Source organism: Pristiophorus japonicus, chromosome 17, assembly GCF_044704955.1.
Source record: "Pristiophorus japonicus isolate sPriJap1 chromosome 17, sPriJap1.hap1, whole genome shotgun sequence".
Lineage (NCBI taxonomy): Eukaryota > Metazoa > Chordata > Chondrichthyes > Pristiophoridae > Pristiophorus > Pristiophorus japonicus.
Window position 1 is genome coordinate 7,990,639 of NC_091993.1, and position 27,885 is coordinate 8,018,523.

The 27,885-nt window shown below is 46.5% G+C and overlaps 1 protein-coding gene across 1 annotated transcript in view; it reads left to right on the forward strand.

Moving 5' to 3' along the window:
• The window catches only part of LOC139227523 (protein unc-13 homolog C-like), an 801,204-nt gene that overhangs the window by 87,512 nt on the left and 685,807 nt on the right, over positions 1 to 27,885 (forward strand). Inside the window, exon 8 of the mRNA XM_070858323.1 lies at positions 15,306 to 15,465. Within this exon, the coding sequence (XP_070714424.1) occupies positions 15,306 to 15,465 (160 nt within the window). The remainder of the gene's footprint in view (positions 1 to 15,305; positions 15,466 to 27,885) is intronic.

The following is a 27,885-nucleotide window of genomic DNA, read 5'->3' on the forward strand; positions in this document are numbered from 1 at the left end:
TATCAGTTAATCTAATGCCGTTATGCTATGTTATTTTTTCTAATACATTGCCCAGCAAGTTAGGTGAGATCATCAGTACTTTGGCAGTTCTTAAAAGAAGTAACTTGGATTTAGCTAGCATCTTTGAAATCCTTAGGGCATCCCAAAATGCTTCACTGACCATGAATTACTTTTGAATTTTATTTACTGTTGTTGTGTGGGCAAAACAGGCAGGCAATTTGTACACAACGAAGTCCGCACAAACAACAATGCAATAAGTGACGTTAATCTGCTTTGGCGGTATTGAGGGATAAATGTTGGGCATGAGAACTCCCTGCTCTTCATTAAATAGTGCCATGGGACGTCATGATGTCATGAAAGATGCGATATCAATCTCCATCTCTCGCTTTCTCTTTATCCCCCTCTTTTTTTTTTTCTCTCTCTGTTGTGCCAGTTGAACTTATGTATGAATAAAGAGTCTGACTGGATACTGTGAGCTCAAAGTAAAGTGTGACCTTAGTCTTTTATTGCAGGTCTCCAGTGTGCCTCTCCAGCCTGAGAGGCCTCCTTAAGTATCTGTGCTCCCAAGGGATTATGGGATCCCTTGGGACTCCAGGGGATGAGCCCTCTGGTGGCTGTACAGAGTAAATACAAGTTTACATATATAACAGTACTAATTATGATCTCGTCTATGATTGTACTGGAGCTTGGCATAATATTGGGTGGGTGTTGTTTGAAGGCAGTGTAGCTGAAGTAGAGTTGCAACTACAGGAATGCATTCAACTTAAAACTCAATGTAGTAGCATGTGATTGCCTGAAGCTTTGCAATATTAGCAGGTGCCACTCAAAGAATAGAATCCATTATACAAAACTATTGTCAGTGGATATGGCCATCTTAATTTAAAGTTTTGTCTGCTTACTATACCCATCATGTACTAAGGTTAAGTTACCTTCATTGGTTGGAGCAGAAAGGGATTATAACGTATTCAGATGGCCGATTAATCTGATGAAGTTTTTATCCATTGCAACACATCTGTTAAGTATTTTCAGCAAGCAATAAGGACAGTCTTTAATTGGAAGTGAAAAACGGTTGCAGTGTTTTAACAGTTAAATATTTTAAGGAAATGTTGTTGTATTAGAACCAGGAGTTCTTCATTAAACCTCTAGAGGTCATTGCAGTATTGTATTTGGTTGCATCATTATTGCTATTATTTGTGCTTCATTCCACTGATGACATGAAATGCTCATTTGACTTTTTTTCGATTTTTACCTCAACCAGTGATTTGGGAGTTGGCTTAGAGGAGTTCTACTGTACAACTGAATAAATAATGGAGGAAGACATATGATTTGTTTGTGCTGCCAGCTTGCCCTCCAACTCCTTATAGGCAGCTTATGCCTCTGCCCTTAAGCATTTATTCTGCAAGTACTTTTGCTGCTCCAGCATCTTGGTGACATCCCATCGAAACAACCTCAGCTCAGCGTGTGAGCACAGTGGGCTTTGGTCATATTCACCATTGTAAAGCAGCACATTTCTACTGCCATGTAACTACCAAGTTACCTCATTAACCTGGAAGATACTTTGTGCAAGAAATGTTCTTCAGTATAATTGTCACTTTTTTCAAAAGGTGTAAAGCTAACTCTGAGAAACCAGCTCCCAGTTACCTGCCAGTCTTAATGTTTTGCCTCCGCCATCTGTGTAATTCAACAACAGTGAGAAACAGACCTCCCCCAGCCCCCCTCCCTAACAGGATCCATTGAGGCTCCTATTCAGTTAATTCAATTGTTACTTGATGGGTAGGGCAGGTCGGAGAGAGCTTAAGAGGAAGGGAGAGCACCAGGAAGTTCAGATGCAGGTAAAAGTTGAGGGGAGAAGGATGGAAGAGGACTGAACACACAGGATGTCGTGTATTTCAGAAGAGCAAAGAAAACTGAGGCCGCGATTTCGGCACATGCGGTGGGATCGATGCGGTTGGGGTTGGTGGCGTGTGGGGGCACGCCTGCTCCCGACTCGAGCCCACCTTTTGTACCCAATCTTCCGATGATGGAACTTGTTAAGCCCGCCTTGCGGGCTTCCCGGCCAATTAAGAGGAAGCCGGTCTGATCATGTCATTTGATGACGCGTCATCAGCTGGTTTCCTTAAAGGTGCACCCAGGCTCTCCCATGACTGCCTCCAGATGCTTATGGAGTGGGTCACAGCGAGTAGGGAGGTCCTTCTCCCTTACCATGGGCCGATGGGACCTCCCCAGGATACCAACACGCAGCCTGGTTGCACATTGCATAGGAGGGCGCAAGCAGGGATGTCATCGGGAGGACCTGGCTGCAGTGGCACAAGCTTTTCAATGATCTCAGCATATCATGAAATGGTACTGCTAAGCCACATTCAACCTCATCCTGCTGTGCCACTCATCACATCCCCATCACTCTGTCTTCCCAACTCTACCCCTGCACATCCTTACTCGCATCAACTTACCTTGCACCTCCACCCATCCCTCTCTGTCTACATTATCACATCCCCATCTCACTAGCCACCTCTCACACTTGCCCTCATCCCAGTTCAATCATACCAACTAAAAACACACACGGGTAGGCACTTCGGTCCTTTAGCCAATGTTCATGTATAGTTAATGTTGTTGATTGTCAAACATTGAAATCTTTATTTTCAGCACTTTGCGTTGCTGGACAGATTTATGGGCACCTTTGGAAGTGACTTAGTGAGTTTTTGTGAATGGTGAGACATAAGGGTACCCCCACAATGATGGTGAGTGTGAAAGGAATGGGTTGGACATTGCAGGGATGCTTTATGGAGCTTGTATGGGGTGGTGCCAACCTGGTGCATCATGTGGCAGTCAGGGTGTACAGCATCAAGTGAAGTAAATGTGGCCATGGTGAGGCCATCACTGGCCTCTCCCGGGCAGCAATGTGGTTGGGTGCTGATGCCCGTGTATTGTGCAGCATCAGATGATTGGAGAGAAGGTTGGTGGTGATGCTGCGTGTTTAGTGATGTTGGGGCTGATCGTGGTGGGATTCTAAAACCCAATGCCATGTATCTTACATTATTATATATAACTGTATCCTAATATGCTATACATGACTGTAATAAGATATGACCTGTAACCACCAGCATACCTTACCACCAGAGGTGCACTTGCAAGAGACAGATATATAAGGACAGGTCTCTGGCAAGTGCAGCATTCCAGAGCTGTGAAATAAAGGTGCAGGTCCAGAGTGACCTTGACTACATGCCTCGTGTGAATCTGTACTGAGGGGACAGGACTTTACACCCAAGGTGAGATTTGTTTCAAGGTCACCAATGCTGCTGGAATAGATGGCAGGTGAGGTTGAGATGACACAAGTGCCCTGTCATTGGTGAGAGTGGTTGCTCCAAGGCGGTGACGGGGAATGGAGAGTTCAAACACTTCCAAAGTGCATACAACTCAAAGGTCTCTTCCAAAACCTACAGGCTCCAGCTTCTGACTTTGGAAAGTGAACAGCTGTGAAATGGTAGTTTTTATACCACTTCTGCAGCTGTCAACTAACCAAAGCAATAGTGAGTCACTGAGAACCCGACTTCACACCAAGGAACGGCAAACCTGTCACTTGGTTGGCAAAATTGTAAGTACCTGTTTTTAAGCCTCTTAACTAGTATTTAAGTACCTTTTTAATGATGTTCGTTACCTGTCCTGCCACTTGCTGTCAGGCCTGCGATCTGAACGCACATCTGAAACTGACACGGAGGCGGGTTCAGAGCCGGATCCCGACTCGCTGCCAATCAGGGCCAGTTTGACAGTGGGCCCGCCTCCAAACCCGCATTTGTCGGGATGGGTGAGTGAGAGAGAGAAAATATTACAGAAACTACAAAGAGAGAAACAGATGGAGGATTACTACAGAGGAAAATCATCTTTAAAGGGGTGGGGTGGTCATGGCGGATGGGGGGGAGGGGGGCGATGGGTGTAGAAGCCAGAGATGGAAAGGGCAAGAGAGTCCTCGATTCATAATGTGGGTCAGTACAAGGCAGGAATCCTAAGGACAAGTTTAAAGGGGGGTCACAATTCACCCCTGCTGGAAACAGGTTGCACCTTCTGTTTTTGTAGTGTTTTTGGCCATCTTGCGAAATTCAGCTCTTTGTCATTTTTCTTCGAGCGGGGCGGAAATCGGTCATCGTGGGGGCGGGAACGGAGTGACCATCATAATGGAGGCGGAAGTGGAGGAGGGACACCGTGTCTACAGCTGTCCGTCATCACTGCCCGGCTGGTGACGTCATCAATCTTCAGTTAAAGGGGAGGGCCACTGTGAGCTCTGCATCTTTTTAAAGTTAGGTCCACTGGGCCACGGACCCTTGGGCAAACCCTGGTAGTCGGCCGACAAAAGAAAATAAGATGGCAGCCACGATAGTGCACCCTCCCCTTTAACGGCGGCAGCACCACCATTTCAAACACACTGCACTGACCGAAAAAGCTGTCGGGGGGGGCACCAGCCGATGGCCGGAAGACTTTCTCAGCTGAATTTCGCTTCTGGGGCAGGACACGCTTTGATGACACACTTTGGAGGCTTCAGCATCGGCGGGGCGGACGTGGGAGGAGTGGGGCAGATATGGTCACTGCCAGAAAAAAAACCATCGGAGAATTTTGCGAGTGGCAGCCATTCGACACTGCCGTGTGGCGTCACTTTCCGCCGGCCAGTGGCCTTATCGGGAGGCTGAATTTTGGCCCCAAGGTGTTCCAGGTAAACAAAATGCAGGTTTACAATTACAATTACAATTAAGGATCTAGCATGTGGAATTGTCTGAAAAATAAAAACAGCTGTACTGCTGAAAGACTATAAACACATATTAGCCAGATCAAGCATAAGCTAAAGAGAGAGAGGGAGGCAGCGGTGAGGAGTATTGTACATTGTACTAAGTACATAGCAACCCGAGTACAATTTATGTTCATGTGAATAGTTGGGCAAATTAATTATGCGCTCGTTTTTGGCGGGGAGAAGAGAACTCAATAATTTCCAACAAAGTCTATTTTCAAAAAACAGTAAATCAACCTAATGTATATGAGGTCTTCTGTTCCTGTTGCATGCAACAAAATAAAACTGCAATTCATATTGTATGCTGCAATAAGATTTTAATTCAAGGGAAATCGTAGGAACTGGCATTTGTCACGCCCATTGACAGTCATAGTGGCTTAAAGACATTTTGCTAAATATAACTCGTTTGTGCAAATTTGATCTTCATGTACACTATAGAAGAATATATGTCTCAAGAGCATTCATTTCTCATGGTTCAGAGGATGTTGACAATGGATTTATGATGTCGTCTGAATCCTGAGATGTGTTTCTGCCTTTTTTTTTAAACAAACAAAAATCCCCTCCAACTTCTTCCCATTCTCTTGTTATGGATGACTTCCAGTACCTTGGTCAACATACTTACTCTTCATCTGTGAAGTTAGACAATTGCGTGTTCGTAGGATATTTAACTACTGGACCTGGGGCATCACAGCTGAGCCTGATCCTGACCTCGCCTGATGTCAACACACACATTTCCATCAGTGGTCTCGAGAAAGTGATCAGGAGCTGAGCTAACTTAGCATAGACTAGGAATCAAACCTGGGACCTTTCCGTTTTATATGTGCCTTTTATTAACAAAGCCATCGGTGAGCTATTTTTCTACCTTTTAACACACTTTCAATCTATGTTTTTGTTAAATGCTTTATGACCTGGTTGGCGGATCATGTTGATGCAGTTTCTTGCCCCATCGCGTATTAGTATTCTTAAATACCTACTGGCCAAGAACCATTCTTCTTGTAATGTTCAAGAACAACAATTTTATTTACAAGAGAGCAGAAAGCAGGACTAGTTTCCAGTTACAGGATCTGTTCTCTGCCTATCACCGTACAATTTACTTCACAGTATTTTGCATTACAAGCTAACATAGTTCAGTATATTCTAGTCCTTTAGTTCAAGCCTAAAACAACTCCACTTTCATAGCTGTAGGTCTTGCGTACCTGGATGACTGTAGGGTGATTGGTTTAGAATCTTCCTCAAACACAATCCATTCGAGCAGGATTTTTCAGCCCGGTTTCTTCAGTCTCCCGACGAGTCTGTCTCTTCTCAGATGCTCATCCTCTCTTGGCTATTGCTCACCAAGCCCTGTCAGTTTTGGGTGTTCTCTTCCTCTGCTGGATGTTCTCGAGGCGCTTACTTGAGACATGCAACTTAATGGGTCTTCCCTTCACCGCTCCGAGAAACAGCCATCCCCTGCCAGCTTTTGAAAAGATAACGCACAGTTGCTCTTCCTGTTTTCAGAATATGCTGCATTCTGCTGTGCTGTCCTTGGGGCCTTCCTCAGAGGCCGATACCCAATGTCCTTCGTCCAAGATTGGCCCACGCTCAGAGCATCCGCAGGCAAAGTGAATGTAAATATCTGAATGTTGGAAACTCTTGCTCAACCGGGACCAGCCCTCCCGGCTTGCCAAACTATCATTACAAGCTTGGTACTGAATTGCTGAGATCGGGGGAAGAGTGTTGCGCTATGTCGAGAGAAACTGTTCCCATTGGCGGAAGAGTCAAGAGCCAGAGGACGCAGATTTAAGGTGATTGACAAAAGAACCGAAGGCGACATAGGAAAAAACCTTTTTTTACACGGCGAGTGGTCAGTATTGGGAATGCAGCAAGAACAATAACTTGCGTTTATATAGCATCTTTAACAGAAAAAACATCCCAATGTCCTTCACACAGACTCCAACTCAAACCAGATATTAGGAGGGGTGAAAAAAAAGCTTGGTCAAAGAAGTGAGTTTAAGGAGGGTCTTGAAGGAGGAAAGGGAGATGGAGGGGATTAGCAATTCTCGTTTTTTAAAACTGTACAGGGTGGGGACTTGGACAGGCTGCTAATTATAATGACAAGAAAATGAAAATAGCATGACCATCTCTAGCTGGTTTTGACTTAAGTATGAAAGCAACAGTTATAGCCTTTGTCATGCATCTTACATTATTATATATAACTGTATCCCAACATGCTATACATGACTGTAATAAGATATGACCTCTTACCACCAGGGGTGCACTTGCAAGAGACAGGTATATAAGGACAGGTCTCAGGCAAGTGCAGCATTCCAGAGCTGTGAAATAAAGGTGCAGGTCCAGAGTGACCTTGACTTCACTACATGCCTCGTGTGAATCTGTACTGAGGGGACAGGACTTTACAGTGACGACGAGTTACGGGATTACAGAATGGCGAACAACGGATCAGGTGAAAAGTACAATGCGGGAGACAATTGGGAGGACTTTATAGAAAGGCTCCAGCAAAGCTTTGTAACCAAAGACTGGTTAGGCGACGATAAGGCAGACAAGAGAAGAGCCCATCTCTTGACCAGCTGTGGCTCGAAAACATACGCTTTAATGAAGGATCTGTTGACACCCGAGAAACCAGCAAGCAAGTTGTTTGAAAAATTGAGCACACTGGTAAGAGACCACCTGAAGCCAGCGAGCAGCCTACACATGGCCAGACACAGGTTCTACAACTACAGACGCTGTGTGGGCCAGAGCATACCCGACTTCGTGGCAGAACTTCAGAGGTTGGTTAGTTTATGTGAGTTCTCCGATGAACTGAGGAGAGAAATGCTGAGAGACTTTTTCATTGAAGGAATAGGCCACACATGTATATTCCAAAAGCTCATAGAGACCAAGAACCTGACCTTAGAGGCAGCAGCATGGTTGCTCAGACATTCTTGGTAGGGGAAGAAGAAACGAGGTTGATTTACAATGCAGGTACGACAACTAACAAAATATCGGAACAAGAAGTTCACAGAATTAAACAACAGCTGCGACCCCCACACAGACAAAACCGGGAGAACAGGCTCTCGACAGCAAGCAGTGGCAACAGAAGCCATCAAGGGCCACAGGAACGGCCGTTCACACCTCATCAACCCACAATGCGAGCAATCAACTACAAACTGACAGAAGCTCAAGAGAGATCAGCCAGACGCAGCTCATTCTTTGGAAACACTTTGAACAATGGAACAGGTCTGTGCTGGAGGTGTGGGGGTGGGCACTCGTCAAGGGGATGTCAATTTCAGCAGGCTGTTTGCAAAAATTGTGAAAATACAGGGCATTTGGCCCGCATGTTCAAAAAAACGGCAGCTCGGCTGGTATACAAATCGGATGGGTCGGAAAGCGGACCAGAAAATGGTGGGGACAGTACCCGGGACACCGATGTACAGCAGGTCAACACGATCAATGGCCGCTGCTCCTATGACAGGACGCCTCCTATAATGATGAGGGTCCTACTCAACGGGATATCTGTCAACATGGAGCTGGATACGGGAGCGAGTCAATCTCTCATGGGCGCTCAACAATTTGAACAACTGTGGCCGCATAAGAGACAGACCAAAACTCCAGGGTCGACACCAAACTAAGGACCTATACCAAAGAAATCGTACCAGTCCTTGGCAGCGCCATGCTCTCTGTCACACACAAAGGGACAGTGAATTGACTTCCCCTGTGGATTGTCCCCGGAGACCCCCCAGCACTGCTGGGGAGAAGCTGGCTGACAAAACTAAACTGGAAATGGGATGATGTCCATGCCATGTCATTAGAGGAATGGAACTCCTGCTCAACAGTTATAAAGCGATTTGAACATCTTTCAGCCAGATGTGGGCACTTTCAAAGGGGCCAAAGTCAAAATCTACATCACACAGGATGCTACACCGGTCCATCATAATGCCAGAGCTGTACCCGATGTGATGAGGGAAAAGATTGAACATGAACTAGACAGGCTTCTGCGGGAAGGCATTATATCACCTGTGGAATTTAGAGACTGGGCAAGTCCCATCATCCCAGTCATGAAGACTGATGGATCCGTACGAATCTGTGGGGACGACAAATCTACCATAAACAGAGTCTCCCGACAGGACCAGTACCCGCTGCCCAGAGCGGAGGACTTATTTGCCACATTGGCTGGAGGTAAACTTTTCTCAAAACTAGACCTCACATCTGCATATATGACGCAAGAATTGACCGAGGAATCCAAGCTACTCACCACCATCAACACAGATCGAGGCCTTTTCATGTACAATCGATGCCCATTCTGCATCAGGTCGGCAGCTGCCATATTCCAGTGCAACATGGAGAGTCTGCTCAAGTCCATCCCGGGGACGGTTGTATTTCAAGATGACATACTTATCACGGGCAGGGACACCGACTCCCATCTCCGTAATTTGGAGGAAGTACTAAAGCGGTTGGATCGGGTAGGCCTACGAGTCAAGAAATCCAAGTGTCTGTTTGTCGCACCTGAGGTTGAAATTTTGGGCAGAAGGATTGCCGCTGATGGAATCCGCCCAACAGAGTCCAAAACTGAAGCAATTCGCCTGGCACCCAGGCCCCGGAATGTCTCAGAACTGCGCGCCTTTCTCTGGCTACTCAATTACTTTGGGAACTTTATGCAGAACTTAAGCACGCTGCTGGAGCCTCTCCATGTGCTACTCAGGAAGGGGTGCGATTGGTTTTGGGGGGACGCCCAGGAACGCGCCTTCAATAAGGCATGCAACCTTCTGTGTTCTAACAGTGTTTTGACTTACTTTGATCCAGGTAAAAAGCTAATTCTCACATGCGATGCGTCAGCGTATGGGGTCGGGTGCGTTTTGCAACATATCAATAGTGCGGGCAAATTACAACCCATAGCTTATGCCTCCAAGTCACTTTCGCGGGCGGAGTGCGGGTACGGAATGGTAGAGAAGGAGGCGCTCGCGTGCGTGTACGGTGTCAAAAAGATGCATCAATACCTTCTTTGGGGCCAAGTTCGCGTTAGAAACCAACCACAAGCCCCTCACGTCCCTCCTATCTGAGAGCAAGGCAATAAACGGCAACGCCTCGGCGTAAATTCAATGGTGGGCACTCATGCTGGCGTCCTACGACTATACCATAAGGCACAGACAACTGTGCCGACGCGCTCAGCAGGCTACCCCTGGCGACCACGGAAGGGTCTGACGAACAGGACTGAGATAGTCATGGCAATCAATGCCTTTGAGTCCACAGGTTCGCCCATGACGGCTCGCCAAATCAGAGCCTGGACGGCCAGCGACCCCACGTTATCCTTAGTAAAAAAATGTATCCTAACCGGTGACTGGTCAGAGGCTCGCGATGCCTGCCCCGAGGAATTAAAACCCTTTCACAGGTGCATGCATGAGCTATCACTACAAGCAGACTGCCAGATGTAGGGCAGCCGAGTAGTCATGCCTCTGCATGGCAGAGAGGCATTTGTCCGGGAGCTCCACCGTGAGCACCCGGGGATCGTTCTCATGAAGGCCATAGCCAGATCCCACGTCTGGTGGCCTGGTATTGACGTGGACTTGGAGCTCTGCGTCTGAAGGTGCACCATTTGTGCCCAACTCAGCAGTGCCCAACTCAGCAATGCCCCCAGGGAGGCTCCACTGAGCCCATGGCCCTGGCCTACCAAACCGTGGTCACGGGTGCACGTAGACTATGCGGGCCCATTCATGGGCAAAATGTTCCTCGTAGTTGTAGATGCATTTTCAAAGTGGATCGAATGCACCATTTTAAACTCTAGCACAACCTCCACCAGTGTGGAGAGCCTCACAACCATGTTTGCAACGCACGGAATCCCTGACATATTGGTCAGTGACACTGGCCCGTGCTTCACCAGCGCAGAATTCCAAGACTTTATAATTGACCACGGCATAAATCACGTCAAGACGGCACCGTTCAAGCCGACCTCCAACGGCCAGGCGGAGAGAGCAGTGCAAATCATTAAACAAGGCATGCTTAAAATCCAAGGTCCCACGCTGCAGGGTTGCCTGTCGCGACTGCTGCTGGCATACAGATCTCGTCCGCACTCATTGACTGGGATCCCTCCACGCAACTGTTGATGAAAAGGACTTTAAAAACGAGGCTCTCATTAATCCTCCCAGACATGCACGAAATCGTTGAGGCAAAGTGCCGTAAGCTGACTGAGTACCATGACAGAAATTCGAGGGGGAGATGGAATGAGATAGAGGACAAAGTGTTTGTACTAAACTATGGCAGGGGTCCCAAATGACTTGCAGGGACAGTAACAGGCAAGGAAGGAAACAGGCTACTGGTAGTACAAATGGACAATGGCAAAACCTGCCAAAGGCATGTAGATCAAGTCAAAAGCAGATTTACCAACAACACTGCAGAACCAGAGGCGGACTACAATGTGGAACTCTCACCACACCTGGTGGACAGACCGAGGGAGCAACCTGAGGAAAGGGCAATCCCAACAGACAGCCCGGGCGAGTCAACAACGATCACACCAATCGAAACAGACAGCCCAGGCGAGATACCAGCAACCACATCCAAAGAAAAACACACCAAGGCAAACAACTGAACCACAACTCAGACGCTTCACGCGAGAGCATAGACCACCTGAGAGACTGAACCTATAAAGACAATAAGACCTTGGGGGAGGGTGATGTCATGTATCTTACATTATTATATATAACTCTATCCTAACATGCTATACATGACTGTAATAAGATATGACCTGTAACCACCGGCATACCTTACCACCAGGGGTGCACTTGCAAGAGACAGGTATATAAGGACAGGTCTCAGGCAAGTGCAGCATTCCAGAACTGTGAAATAAAGGTGCAGGTCCAGAGTGACCTTGACTTCACTACATGCCTCGTGTGAATCTGTACTGAGGGGACAGGACTTTACATCCTTATTAAGATGGTAAGTTGGCAGTTGGACTGGTAACAAATCTACAGGGGAGAGAGAGTGTGCTCACCCCCCTTCATGTTAAAATGAGATGTTTCAGATACCACATTAAAGAGTTAACTTGGGGGACCATGATCTGTCTGAATGAATTAATGATGCAATTCTTTGGCCCCAATATTAACTCCCCCTGTCAGATGAACACTAACTTGGCCCCTCTGATTCCGCTGCCTTCCCGCCATGACCCAATGTCAACCTGCTCTTTAGAGCAGAGATCGGGACACCCGCAGATAGAAACCGGGGTTCTTCTATAAACATGCAGATCGGGACCCAACTGCAATATTGGTCGGAGGCTCGAACGGGGGAGCAGTGACTGCTTTCTCGTCGAGCCAGATCCGAGGCCGGACGAGGCCCAGGCAGTTAAGTTAAAAATGTAATTTTAGGATTCCTTGTGGGCCAGATGGGACAGGAATGCTCCTTTTGGGCCTCCCTTGCCCCAGGTGTTTTTATATTAATTCTTCAGTCAGTGGTTTTGTTAAGTATTTGACAGAGTTCGTAACAAGTTATTGGCCTAGAAATGAGGCTGCATATTACCCATTTTTCAGGCTCTACGTGGCCTGCTGAGGTCCCAAAATGGTGGCAGGAAGGACATGCATATTTCTGATGGAAGTATATTGCCCGCCATAATGGGTGCTGAAAAACAAGAGCCATCCTTCATGTCTGAACCAGGTGTTGGTCCTTTGCATATGCAAATCAAGAGCCTAACACTTGCATGAGATCTCTGCTCCATTCGTTCGCCCAAAGGCAACCAGTGCCACCATTGGCTGCATTTGGGGGAAACTAGCTGTATGGAACACCTGCAGCAAAGAAGATAATTAACCCAGCTGAATGTGGCGTCGGGAGGAGTAAGACTGCTCCTCCTGGACCCCACATTGAAGGATCCTCCCAGTCTGCGCATCTTCCCAAAAAGCCTGACTCCCGATCTCCCACCTGTCCCAATCTCAGACAAAAGGCAGGTAACTATAGGCTGGTTAGTTTAACATCTGTAGTGGGGAAAATGCTTGAAGCTATCATTAAGGAAGAAATAGCAGGACATCTAGATAGGAATAGTGCAATCAAGCAGACGCAACATGGATTCATGAAGGGGAAATCATGTTTAACTGATTTACTGAAATTCTTTGAGGGTATAACGAGCATGGTGGATAGAGGTGTACCGATGGATGTGGTATATTTAGATTTCGAAAAGGCATTCGATAAGGTGCCACACAAAAGGTTACTGCAGAAGATAAAGGTACGCGGAGTCAGGAAATGTATTAGCATGGATTGAGAATTGGCTGGCGAACAGAAAGCAGAGAGTCGGGATAAATGGGTCCTTTTCGGGTTGGAAATTGGTGGTTAGTGGTGTGCCACAGGGATCGGTGCTGGGACCACAACTGTTTACAATATACATAGATGACCTGGAAGAGGGGGCAGAGTGTAGTGTAACAAAATTTGCAGATGACACAAAGATTAGTGGGAAAGTGGGTTGTGTAGAGGACACTGAGAGGCTGCAAAGAGATTTAGATAGATTAAGCGAATGGGCTAAGGTTTGGCAGATGGAATACAATGTCGGAAAATATGAGGTCATCCACCTTGGGGGAGGAGGAGAAAAAAAAACAGTAAAAGGGAATATTATTTGAATGGGGAGAAATTACAACATGCTGCGGTGCAGAGGGACCTGGGGGTCCTTGTGCATGAATCCCAAAAAGTTAGTTTGCAGGTGCAGCAGGTAATCAGGAAGGCGAATGGAATGTTGGCCTTCATTGCGAGAGGGATGGAATACAAAAGCAGGGAGGTCCTGCTGCAACTGTAAAGGGTATTGGTGAGGCTGCACCTTTAGTACTGTGTGCAGTTTTGGTCACCTTACTTAAGGAAGGATATACTAGCTTTGGAGAGGGTACAGAAACGATTCACTAGGCTGATTCCGGAGATGAGAGGGTTACCTTATGATGATAGATTGAGTAGCCTGGGTCTTTACTCGTTGGAGTTCAGAAGGATGAGGGGTGATCTTATTGAAACATTTAAAATAATGAAAGGGGTAGACAAGATAGAGGCAGAGAGGTTGTTTCCACTGGTCGGGGAGACTAGAACTAGGGGGCACAGCCTCAAAATACGGGGGAGCCAATTTAAAACCGAGTTGAGAAGGAATTTCTTCTCCCAGAGGGTTGTGAATCTGTGGAATTCTCTGCCCAAGGAAGCAGTTGAGGTTAGCTCATTGAATGTATTCAAGTCACAAATAGATAGATTTTTAACCAATAAGGGAATTAAGGGTTATGGGGAGCGGGCGGGTAAGTGAAGCTGAGTCCACGGCCAGATCAGCCATGATCTTGTTGAATGGCGGAGCAGGCTCGAGGAGCTAGATGGTCTACTCCTGTTCCTAATTCTTATGTTCTTATGTCCCGGCCCCAATCTCCCACCCCCATCACTCCAGGCCGTTGACCCAATCCCTACCCCCTGTCTCTGCGTTATCTCTCACTCCTCTCCCCCAATCCGTGACTGGAGCTCCGGAACCACTTACTTGAGGGCTGCTGCGGTGCTACTAGTGGCCTGATTTCTCAGCCGTCCTCGCCACCCTTCACCAGTGGGCTGCAGCGCCACACTGCTTCTATGATGAGGCGTGCCTCAGACCTCATAATTCTAGCCTGAGTGAACAAAATTGGGTGCTCGCAAATTTCTCGGCCATAGTGTGTTGGGTTTTTCCATCAATTTGGTAAATGGCATCTCTTCAGGATACTCATTGAAGTGGGTCATTCGAACATGAGATCAGTGAGGTATACTTCAAATATATTATTATATACTTTTTGACATTATTAATCCTTAGCTATTTTCTGCCCCACCCCTCTTAGCTCTCCATATTTCCAGTCTTGTTTATTTCCCTTGTGTGTAATGTATTTGCTTCATGGGTTATTTGCTTAAGAATTCATAGCAACACATTTCTCATAAACTGATTTATTAACAAAGGTTTAACAATCATGTATGTAAACATTGTAATTGTGTAAGACTTGCCACCAGAGGGCACAACTGTTGGAGGCCCAAGGGTCACCTGCACACCTCGTGCAAGGGAGTATAAAAGGTTGTCTGCCATGCTGCTTAGGCACTCTGGAGTTGTATTAAAGAGACTAAGGTCACATCAGTTTTAGCTCACAGTACTCAGTCTTGTGGAGTTCTTCCAGACTTAACAAACCACACTATTACCAGTTCATCCACTCGGCTCACAAATGCACACCTCATCGTGGATGACCTAGACCCAACTGACTGGGGTTTTATTGAGTCTGTGAACATCACGTGACTGGCTAAGCCACTCTCAATACAACAGCTCTACAAACCTGTGAGCACACTCACAGGTACATGCATTACACCTTCTCGTGGGAAGTGGCTACAGTTGGCACCTTCCCAGGTAGCCTTTGAGTTTGGGTGCCAACTGTGTAAGTTCGTGCTGAGTAGCCTACCATCTTATAGCCCAATGCACCTGTGCAGATCAGTGCAGTACTGCTGTCCTTGGAGATTGCCATTGGGACTCCAATGACGTTTGAGTGCAATGCAAGATTTTAAACAGTTTCCAAGGCCAAATTTCACATTCACTCTTTTGATTATTTCATTACAGCACCCACAGACAGCGCTTGTGAAGACTTGGACTATGACTATCACAGTGATCCGAATAATTCATTAATAAAAGCTGGAAATGGACAGTTGAAGCACCATTCTGGATTAACTGACTTGAATTCCAAAACCAAACAGAGACTGTTACCAGGAAAAGAATTAAGGTAAAACATCCATTCATTTTCAAAATATGTGTCTCTTAATTTTAATTGTATAAAAACTGAATACTATTTGTTTTTGAAAGTTTGTCGCTGATTTGTTGATATGCTGTAGAGGCCCAGCCCTTAATGTGAATGTTTCATTCTGTTGATAATTTGAATTTGGAGCTGTATTTATTTTCACATCTAGTTTCTTTAAATGATTCCTCTGGGATTCTACCAACAGTTAAACAAATTGGTGGAAGTTAGTCATATGCATGTTGAACTGAAGTTATTGGAGTCTGTTATTGAGGTGTTCAGAGACATTGGGGCCGACGGGGACGGTGACCACGGGAATTGCGGGGCGAGCGGGGGGGCTGGGGGGGGGTGATCGGAAAAATAGATCGGCCGCCGCGGTTGGATGATTTTCCCTCCCTGCGCCATATTCAGCTCGGTGGGGGGGGGGGATTTTGAGCGGTGCGCACTTACAGCGGGTTGAAGCCGCTGCAAAGGTAACTTTCCAGCGATGAGCCCTGCAGTGTGCGGGCCGCTGAAAAGCGGTAAGGACAGAAATTTTCAGCTGCAAAAGGGTCAAACTTTTCCCAGCAGTACCCCCCCCCCCCCGGCGAGGTATTCGATGTGGTGCTCGAACGCTGGAGTGTTGCCGCGATCGGGGCCCTTTGGTAGGGAAATAGTTTTATTAGTTTTCGTGTTTTTATTTCAGATTCCAGCATCTGCTATGTTTATCTTTTCATATAGTTTTATTAATTGTTTTGGCTCCATTCAACCTGCTGAATGCTGCTGAGAGGTTTGCACATACCCTTGTACAACTTTCAGGACTGATTTTTCGTGGAGACCTGTGGGCTGCGGAGACCTGTGGGCTGCAGAGACCTGCTTGGCAGGGTACACCCTGAGGATGGGAGGAGGGTTGACACCTGGTCGGAAGCAGGGCGGCACGCAGGATGAGGTGTCACCATCAGCACTGTGCAGAGAGGCACAGCGGGCAAGGGAGGCAGCAGCCATGATTCGTTCATTCTGTGCCAGACCACTGTGCCCACCGTCTTCACCGGCCCGAATCAGGATTGCGGTTGGCTGCTTGGGGACAAGGGATATCCCTTGATTGCTCACTCCACTGTGGAATGTCAGGACAGCACCAGAGCATGCATATAATGCTGCTCATTGTTCCACCAGGTGCATCATCAAACAGTGCATAGGTATCCTTAAGCAGAGGTTCCGGTGCCTGGACCGCTCTGGTGGCACCTTGCGGGACTCTCCTCAACGGGTCTCCATAATTGTCGTGGTCTGCTGCATGCTGCACAACCTGGCCATCATATGATTGGACAGCCACTGGAGGCCGGGTCAGCAGTACACCTGAGGAGGAGGTGGTGCAGGAGGAGGAGGATCCCCAGAGCTAGGAGGCATTGACCCATCGCCATCTTGGAAGGGCCGGGTACAGACTGGTCAGCACCCTCCTGGGAGGGTGCATCCTCACATATATATGGAGGTGCCCAACACCACCTCCTCCCCCCCCCCCCCTCCCCAGCAATTTCCCTCCATGCATTATGTACTGGCGGTCTGCCAGGTCTCCCCTCGTCAAGAAACAGTATTCTTCTTCTGTCCTCCACACCGTCCATCAGTGTCTCCAGCTCCTTATCAGTGAACCTGTTGGCTCTCCTTGCACCTCTTACACCAGCCATCCTTCCAACCTTCACCCTTCGGTCCTTGCTGCAAACCCTGGCATTTTGACGCTAATGGCCACAAAATGGTAGGGGGGGGGTGGTGGGGTGGCAACCAGCTTTCCAGCAGTACTGAATTTCGGACCCATTACTTCTTGCTTCCTACCAAGTAGAAAATGTGTATTTTAGAAGGAATTCTACCCTTTCCCCATTTTTGCCTTTTAGGCCGTGGGACCTATTTCTACATGTCCATTGTGTGTGTGTGTGTTTGTGTGCACAAATTGTGCTCAAGGCTCATTATGGTCCATGAATTATATCAATGTGACTGGATCGCCTGAGAGCACTCCAGATGCATAGCGGCTGTTCCTCATGGGCACTGAACTTTAAAATGTGATCCAGATGGCCTGTCTCCCTCCCCCTCCTCTTCCCCCCCCCCCCCCCCCCCCCCCGCACCTCTGTATGAACCACTCGTTCCTATTTGCCAGGGCTTTTTTGGCCTTTAGACAAATACTTATAAGGAGACCCAAGTTTCCAACACATTTGGGATCCAAAAACCTTTGGCTGCTTCACAAGCACTGAACCAGCTGCTGGGACCTAGCATTCTGATCCAGACACTCGTGGCACTCCTAGGGCATCATGCACTATACAGTGAGAGAGGCTGAAAAATACTTCAATGAGCTGAGCTGCATTATGTCGGAGAGAATATGATCGCCTACGGTCTTTCATTGATTTCTTAACAGATGACTTGAGCAGAATTAACTTACAAATCTGATAAAAATATTGGTAATATTTCACGTTAAATGATGTCAAGTAGAGAGATGTGCCCTAGAGATTAGATACTTTGGGCTCAATTTTCCTTTTTGCCAATTTTTGGCACCCAGGAGGATTAACGGGCGATTTTTTTTTTGTGCCCGAGGGAAAAAAAAGTTGCAACTTTCGCCAAAGTAAAATTTCAAAGTAAAGTCTACACCAAAAGCTGAGGTTGCCAGGGTAACAAGAGACACACCAAGGGCTGAAGCTCCCCCGCGAGGTTGAAGTTCCATGGCCAGGGCTTGCAGCGGCAGGGGAGCGCGGAAGTGGGGGGGGGAGGGGCATTTGGCCCGGGGTTGCAGCAGGACCGGGAGTGGGGGGGGGGGCCAATATCAAAACTGTTGTGCATTTGTAAAGCATGCACTCCCATGTTCTGCCACCAGGGACGCATCCCCTGAAGTCCCAAGGGATCCCAGCATCCCTTGGGAGCACTGTATATATTATATATATATATATATATAAGCCGGCCCCTAAGGCCTGTTCCTCACTCTGGAGTGTCTTAATAAAGACTGAGGTCACTGTTACTTTAACCTCCCTGTGTGCAGTCTCATCTGTGTTAGGAACACAATCAAAATGAGTAATCTTTAATGTAAAGAGATGAAAAAGGAATGTACTTTAACATCATTATAAACTATCTTTACAAGCAAGACTAAACTGCAAAGAAACAGCTCCGATACAGACCTCAGCATCGTCTTTTTAAAAACTATTAGCAAGACCTAAATAAATTGCCAAGAAACAGCTCTGATACAGACCTGAACGGCGATTCTCTGAAGTTAACAGGGCTTTTCTGAACAGTACTTAAAGCCACTCTCTGCCGTCCTTAAAAAAAAAAAAAAGGTGTTGGGGAAAAATCGCTTAAAGGGCCAAAAACGGCACGGAATCCAGTTTTCAACCAGACCAGCAGCAAAAAATCCGCGCTGACCATCTCCGTCGGCATACAAACTTTGAGGAAAGTTGCAAATTCACGATTACTCCAAAAAAATCAGCGGATGCCAAAAGAACGGCGCTCATTGGTGGCAAAAATAGAGCCCTTTGACTTTGGTATACAGAAGATACCTTAATTTAAAGAATGATAATCGCTATACCTAAAATTAATAATCTTTAAATCTGATTTAACTGGCTCGTGGCTATTGGGTCATGCATCAAACAAAAACAGGCAGTGACCAAAGTGAATCAAAAGTTAAAGCACAGTAAAATAAATAAATCGGCTTGCTTTTCAGAGTAATATATTTGCTCCTAAAGTATATCATGGCTAATATTTTCTTAAAATTGTCAGTATCTGTCATAAGGTAATTCAAAATGCAATTTTTAAAGATATCTCAAAGATTTTGGGATAAAACTTTCTTTTTACTTTGTTTCTGTTAATGTGTTGACTGTAATATATCAGTTTGCATCCTGTACAATTAAATATGTGAACATTTTGTTTTGAAGTTTTACAATGTGAGAAATACGCCAGGTTAAGGCTATCTTTCACTTTTTAATAATCAGGATTGACTGTAAAACCAATCTTGTGGATATATTATGTTTAATCAGAGTTTAAGATGGAATATAACACATTAGTTATATAGCAAAAACATACAACCATAACCGGTAGTTGATACCGATTCTGATTGGACAAGCGACTGGCGCACGTGAGCAGTTCTCTGGCTTGCAGTCTCTTTCTCTGTTTAGAGCTTCCTTCGGTAAAGCATGGGATCACTCTCAAAGCGTGTTCGACCGGCTTGACTTCCGCTCTCCCCTCCACCGTCTGTGACTGCAAGCTTCCAGGAGGTCACTTTTAACCTATTTTTAGGGATGGGCCTGACCCTGAATATTGACGAGACCTTTTGACCTATAAAAGTTCCCAATAAACCTTAATATCCAATAAGACTTCTAGTTCTTTGTCTCGATCCTTGTTTCAAGAACCCGCCTTAAACATGTTTTACGATTCTGGCCATATATCATTATTTATACCTTATCGAAGTCGCTTTTCTGTAGAACTCCTTTGATATCTCTCTCTTTATACTAACCCAGGGTTTCTTCCTGTGGAAAACATTTCATATCTCTCATCATCTTTGATCCCATGAAGCCAAACCCAGAGACATTATCTCTTTTACGACATAGCAACATGTTTACATTAAGACCTACAACTTCCATTCATTATCTTCGCCAGCAGTTTTGTTAAAGTAACTTCAAACCCTATCCTTCGCATTATACATAAAATACATAAACAAGGTTAACTTAACAGATAATCATTTAGCAACAGGGAGATTGTACAGAGTACGAAGAACTATACCATCCATTTCGAAGCATTTCTCTGATTTGAAGAAACATTCCGTCTGCCGTTCAAAACAACAATTTAAACACCGGATTGGTATCCGTTTTATACATTTTTAGACATCCCTGATTTCTCAAAGAATTTAAAAAAAAGCAAAATTATAGAATAATTTGTAAGCATTTCATAAGATCACAAGTGATACAATTTCTAGGCCGACATGTAATTATAACGCGCAACACGCAAGGCCCCAAAATGGTGGTCAGGAAGTGTGTCGCCCACCATATTGGGTAAGGACAAACAAGACTTTACTCATGGCTGAAGCTGGCATTGGTCCCTCTGTATATGCAAATAAGATTCTTAACACCTGCTTGAGGTCCGCTCTCTAAGATAGGTTTGCCACGAGGCAGCCTGCACCATCACACATTTAACCACCCTCCCGATCGCCACCTGTCCCGAGCCCCGTTCCTCTCTTTTTTTTTTTTTTTTTTTCCACCGCCTCCTGATCCGCCACGCTCCAGGCTGCATGGTCAGACCCCACCCTAGGATCCACGTACCCGAGAGCTGATGTAATGCGAAAGTGGCCCGATTTTTCTCTACTCTTTTTTAGTCTTCGGTGGCGGTTACACAAGGCGGGCCCCATTACAATGAGGTATGTTGCCCAATATACGGGGAGCCTCGTTCTCTGATTCCTGCGCCCGTTGTGTGCTGTCTAGGCATTAATATTTGACGTTTTAGGAATACTAAAAATATTAACTACTGTTGGACATTTCTTCTTTGTGGCTTAAGCATATTAAACCGCAATAAGAGTTTGACTATTCAAATGGGAATATCAGCGACTAATGGAGAGGAGACTCTTGATCTAATGCAAGATTGTGAACTCATTACTCATTAGAACAAATTTTTTTGAAGACAAGCATAAAAAGAAATGTTCATCAGCTAATTTCAGAATTAGCAAACTGGGATAGTCTTTTTCACCGAGCAGACAGTTTAACTCTCTCCATACCATAGCTGAAGTTGGAGCCCTGATTTTATCTTTGGGTGTGTGGGGATAGAAGCAGGGGCAGGAGTGGGGCACAAACTGTCCTGACCTTGGACACGTGCATGAGATTTTAACTCCCGAATCTCATCCACATGCTCCTGGCCAGCTTCCTGCCTGAAACTGCCAAGAAGGGGTAGACGGCAGGTGGGTGGGAGTGCAGTGATGGGACAGTCCCTAGCACTCAGTGAGGTGAATAGCCTGGGGCATGTGAGGCCTGGAGGCTACCTCGCTCAGGCCCATGGGTAAAATAGCTGTCGGGCTCCAATAATTTCCCCTCTACTGCTCAGAAGCACCGGCCTTAATTGTAACCTGTGGGATCAGTGTGAGACGTTGATTGGTGAATCCCACAGGTTATTTTAACTGCCTGCCCATTCGACTCACATTTGCGGGCAAGGATTAACGTTGGGTCAAATGTAGCTTATAACGCAAATAAATGGCATCACATAACTATTTGCAGTTTTTCCTTTCCCAGTAACTGATCACAAGATAATTACAGTTGAGGAAAGTTATACAGCCCACCTTGATCCAGCTATCTTGAAGGGCAACTCCCCTCTCCCACTGTATTTCAGCACCTAATTGTTCCAGGCTTTTGTCTCCACTATTTGATGTGGAAGTCCATTCCAAGTGTTGTTCAATCTCTGTGTGAAGATGTTGTCATGTATTCAACTATCATTGTAACCCATGTATAAGCTGACCAAAGTTGTATACCTTGAGAACATTGACCACAAGGGGCGAACTTGTGGGAGACACTCCTAACCTATACTTTCAGGTATAAAAGGGGAAGCTCCACCCACCTTCATCACTTAAGGTCTTGGTAATAAAGGTAACTGGTCACAGAGTGACCACCTCTCAAGTATGGGCCTCGTGTGCATTTATACTGTATAGTAAGGACATATCATTGGCGACGAGAAACTGGGATTTAAATCGCGCGAGCATGGCCACTAGCAGCACAGAAGAGAGGTACTGTGTTGGGGATGATTTTATTGAGAGACTACAGCAAAGTTTTGTCACAAAGGAATGGTTGGGACCAGGATCCGGCCGACAAACGCAGGGCTCATCTCCTGACGGTTTGTGGATCCAGAATGTACTCCCTGATGAAGGACCTTCTAGCGCCAGAGAAGCCAGCGGATAAGACGTTCGAAGAGCTCAGTAAGTTGATCGGGGAACACCTTAAACCGGCGAGCAGCATGCACATGGCAAGACACCGGTTTTACACGCACCGGCGGCGAGAAGGGCAAAGCGTTCCAGACTTCGTGGCAGATCTCCGGCGACTGGCGAGCCTATGTAAGTTCACAGATGCATGCAGAGCGGAGATGCTGTGAGAATTTTTTATTGAGGGCATCGGGCACGCTGGGGTTTTCAGCAAACTGATTGAGACCAAAGACTTGACCCTGGAAGTCGCGGCTCTGATAGCCCAGACATTTATCTCCGGGGAGGAAGAGACCAGAATGATGCATGACAAAATCTTGGCTCAAATGCAGCAAACGACCAGGGAGTCAACATTGTTAACGCGGCACACAGTTCTCTAGGCAGACAAGGGCAATCGGACATGCCCCAGCATATAGTCGAACCCAAAGGGAGAATTCAACAGAGATAATAGCTAGCTGAACAGCGATTCATGCCATTGCAATGGACAATGCGGCCAGTAATGGGGCCATCAACACCTGTTAATGGTGCGTTTAAGGACCGTTACAGAGACGATTGACTGATAATGGACCTTTTTGTTTCCAACAACGGGGCCTCCAGCTCATGCTGGAGGTGTGGAGGCAAACACCCAGCCAGAGCTTGCAGGTATCAGCAATATATTTGCAAAAACTGCAATGTCAGCGGTCACTTGGCGCGTATGTGCAGGAAGCCTGCAGCCAGATTGATGTACGAGCCTGATGTAAGCCGTACAAGGCCAAATGAATACTGGGGGAAATCGCTGGAAGCTGAAGTTCAGCGAGTTCATGTGGAGCATTAGGACGCCACCGATAATAATGAAAGTGCTCCTCAATGGCATCCCAGTATTAATGGAGCTAGACACGGGGGCCAGCCAATCCCTGATGAGTATCAAACAGTTCAAAAGGTTGTGGGTGCCCAAGGCCAAGAGGCCAAAATTATTGCCGATTGACGCACAACTACGGACATAAACAAAGGAGATCATTCCGGTGCTAGGCAGCGCCACGGTAGTCGTGACCCACAAAGATTCGGAGAATAGTTTGCCACTCTGGATTGTCCCAGGGGACGGTCCCGCACTACTGGGGAGGAGTTGGCTTGCTGTCATGAACTGGAAATGGGGCGATGTCAGTGCAATTTCTTCTGTGGAGCGAATATCATGCTCACAATTCCTGGATAAATTTGACTCATTATTTCAACCTGGCATCAGCACTTTCATGGGGGCCAAGGTAGTGATTCATATAAACCCGGACGCCAGGTCAGTACACCACAAGACTAGATCGGTGCCGTACGTGATGCGGGAAAAGATAGAATGCGAATCGGACCGCCTGCTGAGGGAAGACATCATCTCGCCAGTCGAATTCAGTGACTGGGCGAGCCCGATCGTGCCGGTGCTCAAGGTGGATGGGTTGGTCAGGATATGTGGCGATTTACAAGGCCACCATCAATCGGGTGTCACTCCAAAACCAGTACCAGCTACCGAGAGCGGAGCACGTCTTTGCGACGCTATCTGGTGGCAAACTTTTTTCAAAATTGGACCTGACCTCAGCTTACATGACCCAGGAGCTGGTGAGTGAGTCGAAGAAGCTGACCACCATCACGACACACAAGAGGTTGTTTGAGTATAACAGATGTCCGTTCAGGATTCGTTCGGCCGCCGCGATCTTTCAGCGAAATATGAAAAGCCTCCAAGTTGATTCCAAGGACGGTGGTTATTCAAGATGACATCCTCATCATGGGTCGTGATACTGAAGAACACCTCTACAACCTGGAGGAGGTGCTACACAGACTGGACCGGGTAGGGCTGCAACTGAAAAAGGTGAAATGCGTCGTCTTGGCTCCAGAGGTAGAATTCTTGGGTAGCAGCAGACAGGATCAGACCTACTGCGTCCAAAACAGAAGGGATCCAGAGAGCACCCAGACCCCGTAACACGACGGAGCTGCGTTCGTTCATGGGGCTCCTTAACTATGGTAACTTTCGTCCCAAATTGAGCATGCTGTTGGAGCCGCTACACGTGCTCCTACGCAAAGGTCGCGATTGGGTCTGGGGGGACAGCCAGGAAAGGGCTTTTGACAGAGCACGCAATTTGTTATGCTTCAACAAACTGTTAACGTTATATGACCCGTGTAAGAAACTTGCTTTAACGTGCGATGTGTCGTCCTATGGGGTCGGGTGTGTGTTGCAGCATGTGAATGCCAAGGGTCAGTTACAGCTGGTAGCTTATGCCTCCAGAAGTCTGTCCCAGGCAGAAAGGGGCCACGGGATGGTAGAAAAGGAAGCCTAGCATGTGTATATGCAGTAAAAAAAAATGCACCAGTACCTGTTTGGCAGGAAATTTGAGCTGGAGACAGATCACAACCTCTAATGTCCCTTTTGGCCGACAACAAGGCCATAAATGCGAATGCATCAGCCCGCAGACAGAGGTGGGCACTCACGTTAGCCGCCTATGACTACACAATTTGGCACAGACTGGGCACTGAAAACTGCGCCGATGCACTCAGTAGGCTCCCACTAGCTCCCACAGTGAGCGGAAGAAGATGGTTTAAATAGTTGCTCCCACTGAGGGGGCAACTGAGCATGATGCTAAAATGGTCATGGCTGTTGAAGCTTTCGAAAGCAAAGCCTCACCCGTGACAGCCCGTCAGATTAAAGTCTGGACAAATAAAGACCCGCTACTGTCTTTAGTTAAGAAATGTGTCCTGAATGGGGACTGGGCAGCCACGTACGGGGCATGCCCTGAGGAATTTAAACCGTTTCATAGGTGCAAGGATTAACACTCGATTCAGGCCGATTGCCTACTGTGGGGAAACAGAGTAGTCATGCCCCAGATGGGCAGAGAGGTGTTTATCAAAGAACTTCACAATGAGCAGCCGGGCATTGTCATAATGAAGGTAATTGCCAGGTCACACGTTTGGTGGCCAGGGATAGATGCAGACCTGGAACTTTGTGTTCCGCTGGGCAACGCATCCAGGGAATCCTCCCTTAGCCCCTGGTCCTGGCCCGCCAAGCCATGGTCACGCATCCATGTGGACTACGCAGGTCCTTTCATGGGAAAAATGTTTTTGGTTGTAGTAGACGCCTACTCCAAATGGATTGTGTGCCATTTTAAATTCAAGCACATCCTCTGCCACGGTAGAAAGTCTATGGGCAATGTTCGTCGCCCATGGTCTACCGGATGTCTTGGTCAGCGACAATGGCCCATGCTTCACAAGCACTGAATTCCAGGACTTCATGGCAGGCAATGGAATCAACCATGTCAAAACGGCACCATTCAAGCCGGCCTCAAACGGCCAGGCGGAACGAGCAGTGCAGATAATCAAACAGGGGATGCTCAGAATCCAAGGGGGTTTTCTACAAAGCCGCTTATCACGTCTCCTGTTGGCCAATAGATCCCGACCACACTCGCTCACAGGGGTTCCACCCGCAGAGCTGCTAATGAAAAGGACGCTCAAAACCAGGTTATCCCTTATACACCCCACCATGAAAGAAATTGTTGAGAGCTGGCGTCAGTCACAATGTGACTACCATGACGGGAATGCGAGGGCCCGATGTATTGATGTCAATGACCCTGTTTGTCCTTAATTATGCTGCAGGGCCCAAATGGCTTGCAGGCACTGAGATTGCCAAAGAGGGGAATAGTGTTTTGGTAGTTAAACTTGCCAATGGACAAATCTGCCGCAAAGACATGGATCAAACTAAAAGGAGGTTCAGCAACCCCATAGAAGAAGCAGAGGAAGAACATGACGTAGAGTTTACTCCACCATAGGTGACCGAACACAGGAACCATGTGGAGGAGAGCCCAGTCACTGTGGGCAGTCCGGACAGGCCTGAGGCACCGCAAACAGCAGACACTCAGGCCAGCACCCAACAACCGGAGCCCCAACTCAGGCGTTCCACACGGGAGCGTAAAGCACCAGAGAAACTTAACCTGTGATCTCAATAAGACTGTGGGGGGGGAGGTGATGTCATGTATTCAACCAGCATTGTAACCCATGTATAAGCTGACCTAAGTTGTACAACTTGAGAACATTGACCACAAGGGGGCGAACTTGTGGGAGACACTCCTAACCTGGACTTTCAGGTATAAAAGGGGAAGCTTCATCACGTGAGGTCTTGGTAATAAATGTAACTGGTCACAGAGTGACCTTCTCAAGTATGGGCCTCGTGTGCATTTATACTGTATAGTAAGGACATATCAGAAGCAGTTCTTTATCAGGCTTAGAGTTGCCTATTACTAGTCTGAACCTGTGCCCCCTTGTGTTTTTCTCACAATTTAAAGTAATCGTACAGATTGGCCTCTTCCATCACCTTAACTATTTTACATACCTCTCTAAGGTCAATTCTTAAAAGTTACTTTCTAGGTCTAAAAGCTCATGTTGCTCTGGTTTTTATACTCATCTTTTCTGCGTTGCCTCCAGCAGTTGAATGTCTTTCTTCTTTCTGAGCAACCAGAACTGGACACCGTACTCCAGGTGTGGTCTAACCAGAGCACTGCACAGTTTGATCGTGACTTCCTCTAACCTGTGTTGATCTGTTTTGGCTACACTGTCACGGATGCCATCCTTTAGATGAGATGTTAAACTGAGGCCCTGTCTGCAGACTCAGGTGGACGTAAAAGATCTTGTGGCACTATAAAAGAAGAGCAAGGGAGTTCACCAAAAGCAGATGATTAAGCCATTTGTCTTATTGCTGTTTGTTGAACCTTGCTTGTCCGTACATAGGGTGTCACTTTTCCTACCTTATAACAGTGACTCCACTTGGGAAAAAAAGGACTTACATGGTTGTTATGCCTTTTGGTACATCTTGAAGTTAAGAAAAGTGTGATATGAATTCAAGTTCTTTCTGATACTAAACCCACCACACAACTTTTGGAGGGAAATGGAAAAGGAAATCTGTGGACAGATCAAGGAGCTGATTAGGAATAACAAAATGATTCCAAGCGATTTTAATTACCCTCTCAATTGGAACAGGGAGCAAGGGAGTCAATGAAAAAAGCAAATGCAATTCTTGAAATGTGTGCAAAACTCTTTCCTCAAAAACCTTTGCGGTTGGTGGTGAATGAGTGGCGCCACAGACTTCCTGTGGGCTTTTGCACGGGAAGTTGCGGTAATTAGAGATCCATTTCAGCACGGTGCCCTCTGCAGGGGATCTGGGACCTGTGTGAACAGGTCAAGCAACTGTGTGTCTCCTTAACCAATCAGATTGAAGAATCTTTACTGAGGTATGCAGTCTGAACCAGGAAGTGTAAATTAGAGTAGTGAATTTAATGCCAAATCACGTACAGAAAGTGAAATAGAGAGAGTGAAAGAAAGATGGGAGTAAGAGATATAAAAGACAAAGAAAAATGAAATAAAAGATTATTTAAAAAAAAAAAAACATTTTTTAAATCCCAACATTAATTAAAATCTGAAAATATTAGATAAGTTTTTTTTTAAGCTAAGGGAAGACAAGTCACAGGGCCGGACAGGATATATTCTCGGATCCTGAAAAAGTTGAGGGAGGAAAT